General features: G+C 38.4%; 1 protein-coding gene across 1 annotated transcript; it reads left to right on the top strand.

The window, feature by feature from the left end:
* The first annotated feature begins 10 nt into the window (after positions 1-10).
* Positions 11-6,492, top strand: LOC107104080. Its single transcript, XM_015403998.1, has 9 exons — positions 11-167; positions 478-589; positions 2,417-2,648; positions 2,772-3,045; positions 3,134-3,305; positions 5,369-5,445; positions 5,636-5,816; positions 5,916-6,164; positions 6,250-6,492. Exons 3-9 carry the CDS (start codon positions 2,623-2,625, stop codon positions 6,438-6,440), a joined length of 1,170 nt encoding a protein of 389 aa, XP_015259484.1. The 5' UTR covers positions 11-167; positions 478-589; positions 2,417-2,622; the 3' UTR covers positions 6,441-6,492.
* Positions 6,493-14,988: the final 8,496 nt, after the last annotated feature.

Here is a 14,988-nt window from a genome sequence, read left to right on the forward strand (position 1 = left end):
TGCATCAGAGGATCTCTGCAAGGTCTGATGCTCAGCTGTTCATATGCTCGAAGCATTTTACCGAAGACAGCTTTCAGAACCTTGGACAGTTCAAAGCAGGATTTGCTAAACTTCTTTTACTGAAACGAGGGGCTGTTCCCACCATAAGGCCATCACAACCACAAACTGTAAGCATGATTCTGCTGCTAAGCTGTTGATAGCAATGCTAGCATAGCGAATGTAGCAGCATGCAGAATGTGTTACACATTATTTCATTACCCTGACTGTATTTGGTTCGAATAAATAACACTTTCTGCATGTTTGTCCTGGTCTTCGTCGTGTTAGTTTGTCATTCCAGTAGGATGGCCAAAGCTGAGTAGAATCACGTTAGCTTGGTTGCTAGAAGCTAAGCTACAATGTTAGCCAGCTCAGTCGGTCGTGTTTTAGAAGTGGAAACAAGGAGCAACGTTAACATTTTATCGTGTAAAATGATTTCAGAGCACATCTCAAGATCAAAAAGTTGCAGCGTGCCGAAGAGATCCTCCTAATGTGGCATCTCACAGGACGCAGCTTTGTTTCACTGCATTGAGACCTCAGCAACGAAGCAAAGGTAAACCTGCTTCTTCTTCTACGGTTTATTGGCGGTTGGCACACTAGTTGAAAGTGCATCACCGCCACCAGCTGATAAGGAGTTAAACTAGGAAACAAGACTCACCCCCAGAAAAAATAAAATAAAAAATATTTTTCGAACTGTTTAACTTAACCCAACATGATAAATACTTAATAAAATTCATCCTCATAATTTCTAATTTATCCTTAAATTATTGTCACTTTGCCTGTTGATGTCCTTCTCGCTTCCCAGTTTAAATCTCTAACTCCAAGATACTTTTCTTCAGCTTTCACTATTATTTAGATTTTTTTCGGCTTTCTTTGTCGTCTGAGCATTACAGTTGATCACTTCTACCATGAAAAGTACAAAATCTTTCTTTTTTACAATCAATTAATTTTCTGCAATTTTAGGACACTTCTGCATAAGTTATTCCAAGCTCTAATTTCACATTTCTTATCTCCTCAGATCTTTTGCTCACTTCACACCCGTGATAAGCAGCAGAATGTTCTCTACCACAGTTACAGCATTTAATTTGACTTCCTTCCCACACTCTCCATGTGCATGCTCTGCAGCACACCTTCCACATCGTTGTTTTCCCTCACATACTGCTGCACATACATGTATACTGTACATGAGTGTGTAGCAACATTACTTTACATATAATTCTATTTTTTATTTTATATTCTGTAGATAAATAAATAATGCTTTCCTTAATCTGTGAATGTCCTTTATATTTCCTTCTTTTTTCCAATATTCCTTTAATACTCCATTCTTGGCCTGACCTTCCAACCATTCTTCTCAATTTCTCCCTTTCATGTTCATACGTTTCATTAGTAGGGGTTCTACATTTTCTTTTTCTCCACATTCTTCACATTTATCATTGTTTTTTCTCCCTATAAATTGTCATGTCAATAGGTATGTATGGATGACCAAGTCTGCCTTATTTAAAGATAAATACTGAAATAAATAAATGCTCAATAGATAAAGAAGCATACAATTAATTTCCCCCAAAAAACAATAAAACAAATAAATGTAGGTAGAAATTAAATTATGCAGTGAGACATAAATGTGTATATATCTTGTTTGCATCAGAAATGCATACAGAAATGTAAAAACAGGCAGCAATAAATAGTGTTTTAGAAATAAAGGGGGTAAAAAAAAAAGGAAGATTAAAACAGACAAATATTATATCATGTGCATAAATAGATGCTTAAAAAATAAGTAATAAATAAATAAAGTTCAAGATTATAACTGACAATAAATAAATAAAGAAGATAATTAAGATGTGTATATACATTTATGTCTCACTGTATAATTTAATTTCTACCTACATTTTATTTGTTTATTGTATTTTTGGGGGCAATTAATTGTGTGTTTATTTATTGATCATGTATTTATTTCTGTATTTATTTTTAAATATGGCAGAGTTGGTACTCCATAGTTTTACCCACTCTTAATCTGATCATTATTACCTTCTAAACGTTCTAATAATTCTTGTTATCATGAATATTATCAGACGTTTTATGGTGTTTGTGTGTCCAAACATGTAGCATGATTACTGGGTAGCATTTAGCAGAGCAGTGTTGTCCAATAACTTAACTTGATGACTGGGTACATTTGTGAGCCTTTCACCACAAATTAAAAAAGTATTCGTCTGTATTATGACTGAATGACCTACATTTACTTTTGTGGATGAGGCTGGTTAAAGTTATTTGTTGGGTCTATATAGAAAAGGTATGACTGATTAGTAAATGTTATGTTGTATCACAGCAGTTGGGCGCTGAGCAATCCATAAGACACCCCACTAAATAGTCTCCCCCTTTGAAGGCATACAGGCAACAGCAGAATGCCAGAGTGTGGCAGTAGGAACAACGGCTCCTTCAGCCTCTGGGCAATCCTCTCCAACTCCTTGGAAGGGTCAGAGGCCAGCAAAGAGACCTCGCCTTGAATTTGAGGAGGAGTGGGTGGAAGGTGTTTCCTCTGCATGCACTGATCCTCAACATTCCACATACGATCCTGCACAGTCCATCACAATGGAGGCAGAATCATCCCAGCTTTTGTAAGTAAAGTTAAAACTCCCACAATTTAGCAGTGCTGTTTATATACATTGTGACTGATGTCAGACAGTGTAAATGTTTTTTAACTGAGATGAACAATGTTGTTTTGTCATTATCTCTTGTAGTACATCCCCAGTGACATCATATGGCGATGCAAAATACATTGTTTTTGAGCAATGCCTCTTCAGCCTGTTTGAGAAGTGCCCTGTGTGCAGAAGAGCCTGTACAGTCCTGCCACGCAGAAGAGGATCTTTCCTAGCGATCGATCAACAATGCCCTCACTGCCGGTTCTTCAGACAGTGGAAGAGTCAGCCAGTTATTGGGAGCACCCCTGTGGGCGACCTTCAGCTGTCTGCTGCCGTTTACTTTTGTGGAGCTTCATTTTCAAAGATGAAAAAGGTATCGTTATGATCATTGTTTCCCTGCAGGAATGTGTTTGTCTTTCACTGATGACTTCACAACTGATCTACTTTTAATTATTTTGTAGATGTTTGATGCAATGCAGCTGAGAACACACTCATATGATGCTTTCAGAAGACATGCCAGAACATACCTGGAACCGGCTATAATCCACAGCTGGAATGAATGGCAATCCACAAAGCTTCGAACGCTCAGTCAGGAAAACAGCGTCACTCTTGATATGCGAGCAGATTCACCAGGTACTTTTTTATTTTCCCTTTTTGATTTAATGTGCATTACACCAGCAATTCCAGGTGAGGTCTTTTCTTACATCCAGGGGCAGATTTAGGAAATTTGGGTCCCTAGGCAAAGACAGGAATGGGGCCCTCTGAAATGAGAATACAGACCCTTTATACAGATACAGAAATTTTAATAGACAAACATTATTTTCTAAATTTTAACTGCCCTTAATGATTTTTTATACTTTTATATTATGCCTAGAGAAAAATAACAATTCAAGATATCTTTCATCACATTTTGGAGAGTCAAACTGCTTTTTAAGATATCTCAATGTCATTTAAAGAGTCACATTTCCAGAAATATAATCAAGATATTTCAGTTAATTAGAACCAGTCAAAACTGTATTTTTTAACATCTCAATTTTGAAATAGTCCCCTAGTGCTGTCACTGAGCTGTCCCAACAGTTGACTGCAGAATATTGCATGGCTGTAATGGTGCTGGCTCTTCTTGACATGCCACAATATAGAAGGAACTCAGCAGTACGGGATGTGTGGAGAACAAGAACTCTAAACTCTAAGAATGCTTCAGAAATTTGTCCTTTATTGCCGCAGGGCAGTTGGTTAGAAGCAGGATATTCAAGCTCCGCTGAGTTAGCGGCACCTATATCACCGTTGATCCGATTCAGGAGGTCAGACTTAGGCCAGCTGTTCTCTGTTGCTCCCTCTTCTTACCGGCGTCTGTTCTTTTAGGGACCATCAACAGATTTCCGAACTAAGCACTCTTGAGACATAAAAATAAATAAATACCTTGTCTTGACCAACTGAAGCAAAGGGTAAATCCTGCTACTTGATTACATAAATGAGGCACACCCATTTTATTTTAATTATAAGGTTTTTTTTTCAGATTTTTAAAGACATTTAAAGAATATTTTTCTTCAATAGTTTTCTCTTCTCTGCTCCTCTCATCTCTTCGCTAGTGTTGCCAACTCTCCAGCAAGCAAAGTTGCTATTGGCTGTCCTATAAGGTGCTAGATGACGTCATCACCTAATCTGCATATTTCATATCATCCAGCTGTAGGAGATTCAGGATCCCTGCGATTGTTTTTTTTTTGTTTTTTTTTTTGTTTTTTGCAGAAAGATTGCTGGAAGGGAAACTTGTGGGGAAAGTATTAACTTTTATAGAAAGAAGCAAGTACGGTAACTAAAATCCATATACCGGTAATTCAGCCATTTAATTCCACTCCATGCCAGTTATTGTCAGTAATTCACCATTAATTGTTTGCCAACCAATGAAAAAACCCGCAATAAGAAGCAGAAAGTGGTGCAGAGACAGGAGAAGCATAAAGGGGGAGAAAGTTTAAAAAGCACCACTTAACTTTTTTTTAAAAATGGTTTTATAAATAATTTTGTAATCTTGAACGATATTAGTGAGTGCTTTAAACCTGTGCATTTCATTTGCAATCTGGACTCTGAGGTTAAAGGTTCTTTCTCTCTGCTGCAGTGTAGCGTGCGGGCAGCCTTCCCTGCATCAGTCATCACAGCAGACAAGATAGAGGAAAGCAGGAGGCGGGGTTACGAATCTACTCGCTCTGGAGAGCAGAGTTCACTGCTTTTATATGTTGTCGCCAAAAGTCTCCAGTAACAGAAAAAAGTCACTAGGTGTGTTACTAGCCCCTTTTTTTTTATATAAAAGTGCTAGAGAGGTCTGAAAAGTCACTTAATATAGCGGCAAAACACTAAGTTCGCAACAACATTCAACATTCAATTGGTTTGCTGCTGTCTGTTTGGACCTTTCAGAACATGTGCAGCAAATGGACTGATCCAATGTGGCAGACACTGAAGGGGAGTGGGGTTGAGACACACTTAATGTTATAAGTGTTCTGATGGCATTTTAGCAAAAGGATTTTTTGTCAAAAACATAATTAATGTGCACAAATCAGTAATAGCTGTATTAACCATGAATGTAAACAGAGTTTTATGGGGCCCCCCAGGAACTTGGATCCCTAGGCAACTGCCTAGTTTTGCCTATTGGTGCTTACATCTCATGTTTGTTGACTAACAATGTAAAATCTTCTGTATTGTAGGACATTCTGCAAAGTATGGAAGCTACACAATGATGGATGTGAAGACCAATGAAATTGTGGACATACAGCTGGTGCAGGTATTTGAAATCATCAGGAATAACATAATGTATTGTATGCATATGCACAAGTTTCATTATGAGCCTGTATAAGCCTTATGTGGTCAAAATGGTCAGAAAAATGATTAAATAATCCAGTGTTTTGATACAGAATATAAAAATACTTATCGGCTACCTATTGGATTATATTATTGTGTGTGTCTCTGCACAGAGCAATGAGGTGGGGGGACGCTCATGCATGGAAAAGGAAGGTCTAATTAGAAGCCTGGACCTCCTACATCGAAGTGGTGTAAAGCTGGACGGTGTTATCACCAATCGTCATCCTCAGATCCAGAAGATCCTAAGAGAACGTAAAATGACCCACTATTATGATGTCCAGCGTGTAGCAAAAGGTAATGTAACCTTTTATTTATATATATATTTTTAACATGTTGTAAAGATGTAGATAACTGAACAAAAATGGCTACCTAAACTTGTGTTTCAATGATTAGGGTTGTCAAAGAAGTTGGAACTAGTTGGCAAAGACAAAGGCTGCGCTTTGGTGAAGAAGTGGCATAAAAGCATAGTCAACCACCTGTACTGGTGTGCCACGAGCTCCGTCTGCGGAGCAGAGAAGCTAGCCAAATGGAAGTCTGTGTTGAACCACATGCAAGGTGTGCACAACCATTCTGATCCCGCTTTCCCTAAGTGTTTACATCCACCGAAGGCCTCGAAGGACCGTAGCAAGTGGTTTCAACCAGGTCAGTTTTGTAAAGCAATGGTTACACATGCATCCTCATCAGTATTCATGGTTTTAAATCGCATTGTTAACTGACTTTCTCTTAGGTTCATCAGCACTGAATAGGCTTGACAAGGTCCTAACAAACAAGAGGTTCCTTACTAATGTTGAAAAGCTCAGCCATCATTACCAGTCAGCAACTGTGGAGTCGTTCCATAGTGTCATCCAGCGGTTTGCCCCAAAAAATTTGGCTTTCCCCTTCATTGGAATGCTATGCAGGTATGAACACTCCCTATGAATCTCTTCATATTTAAACCAAGTCATGGCAAATGGGAATTGGAGACAAATTGTGTACAGAAACTGATTTTGTTCAGGGAAAGTCGGGCCTAATTGCCGGGCATCAAAATGCAAATCATTACAGTTTTATGAAGCTCTGACTGAAAGGCATCTGTAACAACACTGGTTAGGGTACAGCTTTGGCACAGCCTACAGGTTAGCCAATGCTTTTGCTGTGAGTTAAGGGCTGGTTATACTCCTGCAGCAGTGTCGCAGTGAGCTTGATGCAGAGATTTTTGATTTATGCCCAATATTGAAGCGTGGTCTGCGCTTTCACGCTGTGGGTCTAGATACGGCCGAGGTGGAGAGAAGCGGGGGCGAGTTTGTCCGACAAAAAAGAAACATGACGGTGAAAAAGAGCAGCGATCCAGGTGGAAAAAGGGTCCCAGCGTTCCTCTAGCTGGTCCAACTTAACAAGTTGTTTTCCGCAATTGCGGTCATAAAAACAAAACAAGCCGACCTCCTGTCTGCGGCACCGTCTGCGGTCGCCTACAATGTGTAGTGTCTGCGGAAGGGGGCGGAGACGTCTTTTTGTTCACTGCGACACCTATGCAAAGGACCTGGTTTCGAAGTATAAATCAGCCTTTAGTAGGTTTATTTTCTTGGTGTATGCTTACAAAAATGACAGTTGTTACATCATTTCTGCTGTTTCATTTAGGTTGTACCTTGCAGCTTTGCATTTCAATGAGAATGCTCAGCGCCCCAGACGGAAGACGGCCAAGGGGAAACTAATGAACAGGCTTGTGTTTCCAAAGGCCAAAAGGGGAGGTTACACAGTCAAAAAAAAGAAGACAAAGCCAACAATTTGTAAGTTTAAAATGTATATATTTTTTAGTATAACCAATTGTGCAACATGTGTAATGGATAGATACTAACAATAATTTATAGTTTCACACCCAACAGGCTATGTCCGTAACCTGATGGGACTAGTGTTCAAAGAGATCGTCCATGACCCCCTTCGTTACGTGGAGGCCGTCCAGCGGATTCCTGTTCCCCAGGACTCACGTGCTCAGCTTCCCAGACCTTCCAGAGAGGATGCTGTGGCTGAGCACGTGTCACGGTTTAGTGGAGGGGGGGTCTGAACCCGACATACTGCCCCGGTGTTTCTGGAAACTCCCTCAGTATGCGCAGCACCACACAAGAGGCGATCACAACACCAGCTCACCAAAGATCTGTAGGCCAAGTGTCTGCATTGCCTTCAGAGAAACCAAAGTGGAAAGGAACACTTTTTTTTTATTATTATTATTTATTTTTTGAATATTTTATATATTTGAGTTTTACAGTGTATGATTGTGTTAAAACAAAATAAAGTTTCTAATTTTGCTGTTTGCATCAAACTGTGTTTTTGGTGACCTGCTGAACTAATAATGGATGTATATTGACTAAAAACATGTATTTATAGTATAAAGCTGGTAACACTTATATCTGATGGTCCTCACCTTTCCATCCCTCTTATTCTTGTTAAATAAGGAAGTTAGGTCCCCCTGAAGGCGTTTCCGCCTCTGAACTTCCCTTCCAGTTCTTTTCCTGGGAGCAAGTTACCTAGTATAATTATTCTTAACTCAAATTTGGTAAAACCATATTAAAAGGACTATAAAGACAGGACAGGTTAAAGGGGGGGATTGTCGTTAGACCTTCAGAATCATAGACAGGTTTCAGATATTACAGGCTAACAATGGAACCAAACGACCTGCTCTTCGGTTTCCATTTGCATGTTTCCAGGCAATACAAGGCCTTGTCTATATAAAGACTCAAACTCACTGCGGATCCAGACTTTGAATTGAGAAAGCTTCCTGGAGAGGTGGCGAAACGTATGTTGGATGGATGGATGTTAAGCTGTTCAGTTCAGAAACGGACACCCCATCCATGCCCTGACCTTCGTGCCTCAGCATTACAGATCGCTCTCCTCTATCAGTGCGGCTCCAGGATGTGTCCTTATCCTATGTATCTTCCAAAGACAAGAAGACTATCCTCATTAGATGGCCTCTGTACACACAGTGTAATCCACCATGTGAAGGATGGACTTCTACTCAATCTAATCTGGTTTACAGATTAACAATACACACAATGAAGAATAAACCTAACATTCTCAACCGCCTATGGTCGGCTCTGTAGATGTTCATTGCATTTTGTTATGGGTCAGTCTTCTCATGGCCTGTAAAAACAAATATAAAGACAATGATGTTATTTAGTAATATTGAATGTGCAGAAAGCACAAAGCCTGAGTAAATATCTCCAGTTTTAGTTACCTGAGGTACTCCCTAGCAACACCACCAAACAGTTGAACTTTTGACCAAACATCAGCAGTGCATAATAGAGTAAATCTAAAAGTATTGCTCTCACCACAATGGTATCAATGTGATGCTGTTACTGATATTTTAGATTGCACCCACACACATTACATAAGCATGTTTCCATAAATCCACCAGATTTAATTAAGGTGATTACAATCAGTGAAGCTGAAAATCAAAAAGCAAACAGCTGCTCTGCCCATAGCCCTTTATATCCCCAGTCAAACTGACTAATTATATCGAATTGAAAACTAAGAATAATGCTTTTAGAAGAGCTCTCCCTCCTTTTTTCTGAATTGATAATAGTTTGGGGGAACATGGCAGGTTTTTTTTGTTTGTTTCTTTCAAAATATTAATCCAAATAGAAAGGAAAACACCACCTTTGTCTTTCTGCTAGGCAGTGGCGGTTCTAGATCAAATGTACCAAGGGGCCAGGAGGGGGCCAGCATGTTTTCATGGGGGGCACAGAAAAGCAGAAATATAAAAAAAACAGGGCAAGGGTTTCAAATATCTTAAGATAGCTGCATGAAGTGAAATTTCTACTCAATTGCGATTAAAATTCTATGTCTTATTAGGTCAATATACATTCAGAATTTAGGAATTTTACATATTTTTGACTTAATTTAAGTTAAAATATTTGTTTTCTATAAAATCTGAATTAGAACTCAAGAAAAACTGACAAATTCAGCTGCAAAAATTAGAGGGGTTTTTTGTTTAAAAAAAAAAAAAGTTTAGCAGATGAAAACTGGGATGCCATCTTAATACCACTAAAGCTATCACCTTATTGTTTTTAAATAGTTAGTAAAACAGAATTTTAAAAGAAAAAAAAAATCCAAAAGATCTATCAATAACCATGTCTGTTCTAGCACATACCATCATTACAATTTATTTGAGTATTATGTCTTCAGGGCATGATCTACAGGGGCACTGGCCCCCATTGGCCCCTGTCTAGAACCGCCCATGCTTCTAGGTGAGGGAGAGCAGGAGTGTGTGAAACTACAGCAGCCAACACTTGCTTTGTTTTGCAGCTGTTGTGTACAATGGTGCTCTTTTGTTTTTTTTTCAGATCACATCCTTTCACATAGCTGGGTTTAACTCTTCCCACAATCCCAAGTGATGATGAAACCATTTAAGAGTGTTTGATGCAAAATCATTCACAGAACCGCAAACCATTGTTAAATGATGGGGGTTATTAGGATGTCAGCCCACAGATTGAACTTTTCTAGGAAAACTTTCCACATGGTTTATGAGGGACATTATGGGAAATATAACTCTTTAAGAATTACATTTATGAGGTCAGACACTGATGTTGGATAAAAAGGCTTGGCTGTTAGTCTGTGTATTGAAATAAATGCAGGCCTATAAGGCTCTATTGTTGAAGGGATCCTCTACTGGATGTCAAACATCCCACGTTCACCTGATGTTATTGTGCATGCTCATTTCTGGCTAGTTTCCTCCCACTGTGCATGAACTCCTCCAGGGTTTATGTATCCATTGAGCTTTAGTCTTAGCCATTCATCGTAGCTCCACTATTCTCTTACTTTGAGAATATGAGCAATGCAGACAGACTGCGAGAAGAACTGTGCTACAGAACTGTGCTATGATACTTTAAAGGGCACCAATCTGCACAGGTCATTGAGGTTCTTCCACACCAAATCCACTGATCCATTTCCAGTTTATATTGTGTAAATTAGTGAGGAAACTTAAGCTGAACCAGAGGTCAGGGGTCACCATTATAAGTTCAAACAGGGCTGTCAGTGAGTAGGGAGGTAGAAAGAGGAAGCAGGATGCTTCCAATCAAAGGTCTATTAGGCGCCGTGCACAACAGTGACGTCTACAGTACGCGGTGTGACGGATGTAAATGAAAACATCTTTGTATAAATTGGTTTTATATGGAAGCCCTGAAAGGCAAGTCAGAATAATTAAGTCTGTAGACTTGTTTTTTCTCCTGCCATGACAGGCAGTTAAAATAAAAATGAAAGACTAATATTTCTAAGTTTTAAACCACAGGCTTTCACTGAGGGCTCTATTCTTCAAGTGGATAGCCAGAGGGCTGGTTTCCAAGAATCAGTGTCTCTGTCTTTGAACTAGATGTTTGCAAAGCAAAATTAGGCCCCACAAAGGTACAAAAACTGTTGATTTCTATTTGTTGTCTGTGATTATCATATAACGACCTTGTATATTTGTGAGTAATATAGAATTAATTTCTGGGGTGATCCTGAATATTTCTAACAAAACCTCATCAATGCTCTTTTTTACAATCACTGCATTTCCCCAAAAGCCTTAAAACTTGCTGTCAGTAAATGATCATCATTATTTGTCACAGTAAAATAGACAATGCTTTAATGATTTTCTATACGTGCTTCTGAGTCTGTTTGCTCCCTTAAGTCATCACCAACTCTTAAAGCTTGATGTTTTTGCTCGTTTTGCTTTTTTGGCTTAAATCTGAGGAACATAACTCAAAGAAGCCATTTCTTAGGTTTATCATGGAGCCACTGGAATCTGACAACACCTGAGCTACGCATCACCTGACTTTAACCTACTAGTCCTACCAGTCAAGAACCCCTTTGTGACGATGTTGGGATCATAAACAGAAGTAAATATTTATATATATATTGGACCAGTCGATATTTGTTAAATTATTTCTTGAGTAAATCAAAATAAAGAAAATTAAAAACAATCCATTGGACTTTGTTTCCAAGTTTGAAGAAGTTTCGCTTCCCATCCAGGAAGCTTTTTCAATTCAAAATGTCAGGAATAGCATTGAGTTCCAGGTTTTATACAGTAGCCCAACAAAGCCTTGTTTTTGTTATGAAAACATGCAAATTAGAACAGATGAAGGGGTCCACCCATTTGGAATGGAGGTCATTTGGCTTCTTTTGTTAAACTGCAATACCCCATACCATCTAAGGTCTGTACTTCAAGTCAGTCATTCTTGTTTAAAAGATATTGAGTAAAAAATATTTATTTTGCACTAATCTAGATGCTCTGTGAAGCTTTTTCTTTTTCTAAATGAATCCTTTTGATGAAAAAAAAAAATGCATCTCTGACCTTTAATGATAAAATATTGCCCTAACCCCACTAACCCGGTTAATTTGATCTACAATCCCCGCCCCCGCTGACAGATTTTGCAAAAAATGCAAATCTTGTAGGGACATACTTCAACTTGGAAGTTTTGTAATTCTACTTGAAGGGGCTGTAATATAAACATGATGCCACTTTGTGTGAAACAGTGTTTAAAACCAGATCCTTTCACTCAGCATTATGGTGTTTGCTGTGTATTACTTCGGGTTGGTAGGAGCCTTTGCCTATTGTCCTCACACAGACACCGTACCAATCCAAAACTCACTTCTTTATACTTAAAATGCCTTTACATTTAAAAGTGGAACCAAAGTCAAATTCCTGGCCATTAAAACTGAAATATCACCATACCCTGAAATATCTGACTGCAGTACTAACATGTTCTAGAGATAATATCAAAAGATATATTTCATTGAATATTTTAAACTGCGCAGTACTCAGTGAAAATGACTGTAAGCAGAAAGGCACAGCTACAAAACGAGGAATATCTTTATTTAAAAAAAAACATACAATAAGCACTTTCACTGTTGACCTGACATCTGTTCTACAGACAGACGCAATCATGAAAAAGCAGTACTACAAAAAAACATGTTGAACGAACAAAAAAATAACTAAACAAAAATATATATCAAGTACTATCTTGTATGTACAAGCATAATAGTTGGTTTATTAGAACTGCTGTTATAGGCAAAAGGCAAAACAAATAGAAAAAAAAAATACAGATAAAACTTGTTGCTGAAGAAAAAAAATGGTATGTGCAAAATACTCTTCACAAGTCCACAAGCTCAGGAGGCTCTGCTCCCAGCAGAACCTCGGCAGGCAGCAATCGGCTGCTTTTCAATAAGCAAAAACAACCAGAAAAGAAACTGTTCCTCTGAGAACCGATGGGCGATTTACAAGCTGCGAGGGAACAGAGGACAGCGTGATTTGTTTCTTTATTATTTTCCCCCAGAATGGTGAGCTTGTGGAGGCCAAGTGAAAAAGACGTGTAGACACAGCTGTTTACGGAGAGATTACAGACGGACAGAACAGCTGCTAATCTCCAACCACAGAGAGAGGAACCACGGCGACAATCACTGGTTGACACAAATACAGAGGTAAAGGAATGACACGCAGTAACAAGTTGACGACTTCCACACAGAACCGCTCTGGGAAACATGAACTGCAGAGGCAAATCGCTGTTCATTGAAATTATAATTTAGCCTGTTGAGGATAGAGATGCCTCTGGTTCTTAGTCAACAATAACAAACACATTCAATATCATTATGAATATTTAAAACGTGACTTTGTAGCAGGATTCAGGGGATTTTTTCCTAAATAATGTGGTTTATAAAGGACCTCTGCCTCTTTCTGAGGAGGCAATAAATGTCATTGTTCAGACTGAGTAGAGATGGTTGCTCAGAAACACTGGGTTTAAGTTCAGAACGGGGCAATATTCTTGAAAAAAATTATACAAAACAAAATTTTATTCTAGATGCATCATTTTTGTCCCATTTGTCAAATTAACAAGTTTAACATTTGCAGTTTTAAACAGCAGGGAATCACTTCATTGTGCTGCTAGAATTTACTGGCCTTTGCGGGGGAGGAAAAACGAAGCTGCACATTAATTTTAAACGTTTTTTTTGTGTTCTGTAAAGACTAGTTTTATAACAGAGATATATTAGGTTAAGTTGTGTGTATATTGAATTAACAGATAGAATAATAATTCCTGAGCAGGAAGGATCCACTAATTCACCCATTTCATTCAATTTGGCTCTAATTCATTTTTAGCTTGTATACAAAGAATAAAACTGCAGCCCTAGACTCATAATGATTTATAAACTGTGGTCACATTGTGTATATTAACTTTTTTAATATGCAGAGCTTTAAATGCTATATAACACACAATTTGGTCTGTTTTTTTTCCTTCTGTTAGAGGTAATTTTAAAATGCACGTCACTAAATACAGACACTGGTGTAATTATATCTGTGCGGCTAAAATTTGTTCAGCCTTTTTTATATATAATTATGACCAGTTTTCAAGCGTGCATTGAAAAAAAAGCAGCTTTTTTCAGTTTAATTAATCCAAGCTTTCAATAAAACGGCAAGTGCTTCACTGATAAGGGTGAAGAAGAGACTGCGTTGGCTGATGCAGCTTCCTTTCAGTCAGTGGGAGGGGCCGTTTCTAGACAGCTGGGGGTTATAGAGAGCAGCTAAAACATTAGCCATTAAAACTGATGACGTTTCAAAGCAAAGCACCCAGCTTCTAATGCAAAGGCCGACTTTTTTTAAATGACTAGAACCAAAGTGAAAGCTTTTACCTGCCAATCCATCGAGGGAGTAAAGATGCTAAAGTCAGCTTAGCACTGCGAAAAAAACCTATCAGGAAATAAGCTATGAATTCATTAAATCATTTAGCTGAATGGGTAAAGTCGAGGATATCTATATATTTCTTTTTCAAATAGATTGTCTTGCAGAATTGGGTTGCTGTACTGCAAAAAAAAAAAAGAAACAGTACAATGTGTTTCTAAATAAAGTAGACCCTGTTGAGTGTTTGGGGATCTAAACTTGTTCCCATGAATGTGCTACAGAATTTAATTTTTTTTTTCCTTTTCCCCCGTTTTAAATGTAGATTGCCTTCAGAAGAGCAAATGAACCCAGTGTTTCTGGAGCTTCACCTTGGAAAGGAAACGTTTAGTCCCAGTAAACATTTTTGTTAAATCACCAAAACAAAAAACTGTCACTAATGTTCAGGGACAAAAATCAATCACAGATGATTCTCTCACTCAGTCCAAAGTCCAACACAAGTTCAGGACGTCCGGCTTACCAAATCTTCTCATCTGTGGGGTATTTCATTTCTAAAACTCAGTAAGAAAATTTGGACATGATGAGCGTTTGGCCCAGCATTGATCTGCTCACTGAGGAACCTCGTACATAAAAACCTGGAGTATCAGATGGAGCCAAACAGGAGAAAAGAAAAATGCTGCTGAAATCACAAAGGTAATACTGTAACACCAACAGGCTAACAAGAAATGCCCTCTATTCTCAAACTAAAAGAGATGAGCAATAACACTTAAAAAAAAAACAATGCTGTAATACTTCAGTGGTGATGTGTTACATTGTAGAAGACACAAGGCGGAGCTTTTCCTCAAATATAGA

This window comes from Cyprinodon variegatus, unplaced genomic scaffold, assembly GCF_000732505.1.
Source record: "Cyprinodon variegatus isolate N-32 unplaced genomic scaffold, C_variegatus-1.0 Scaffold1609, whole genome shotgun sequence".
In the NCBI taxonomy this organism is placed as follows: domain Eukaryota; kingdom Metazoa; phylum Chordata; class Actinopteri; order Cyprinodontiformes; family Cyprinodontidae; genus Cyprinodon; species Cyprinodon variegatus.

Bases quoted from the DNA above. Each gene is read 5' to 3' on its own strand.
- LOC107104080 (XM_015403998.1), top strand. From the start codon at position 2,623: ATGGAGGCAGAATCATCCCAGCTTTT. The intron at 3,306-5,368 runs GTACTTTTTTAT...TCTGTATTGTAG, and splicing joins TATGCGAGCAGATTCACCAG to GACATTCTGCAAAGTATGGA. The intron at 5,446-5,635 runs GTATTTGAAATC...GTCTCTGCACAG, and splicing joins TGGACATACAGCTGGTGCAG to AGCAATGAGGTGGGGGGACG.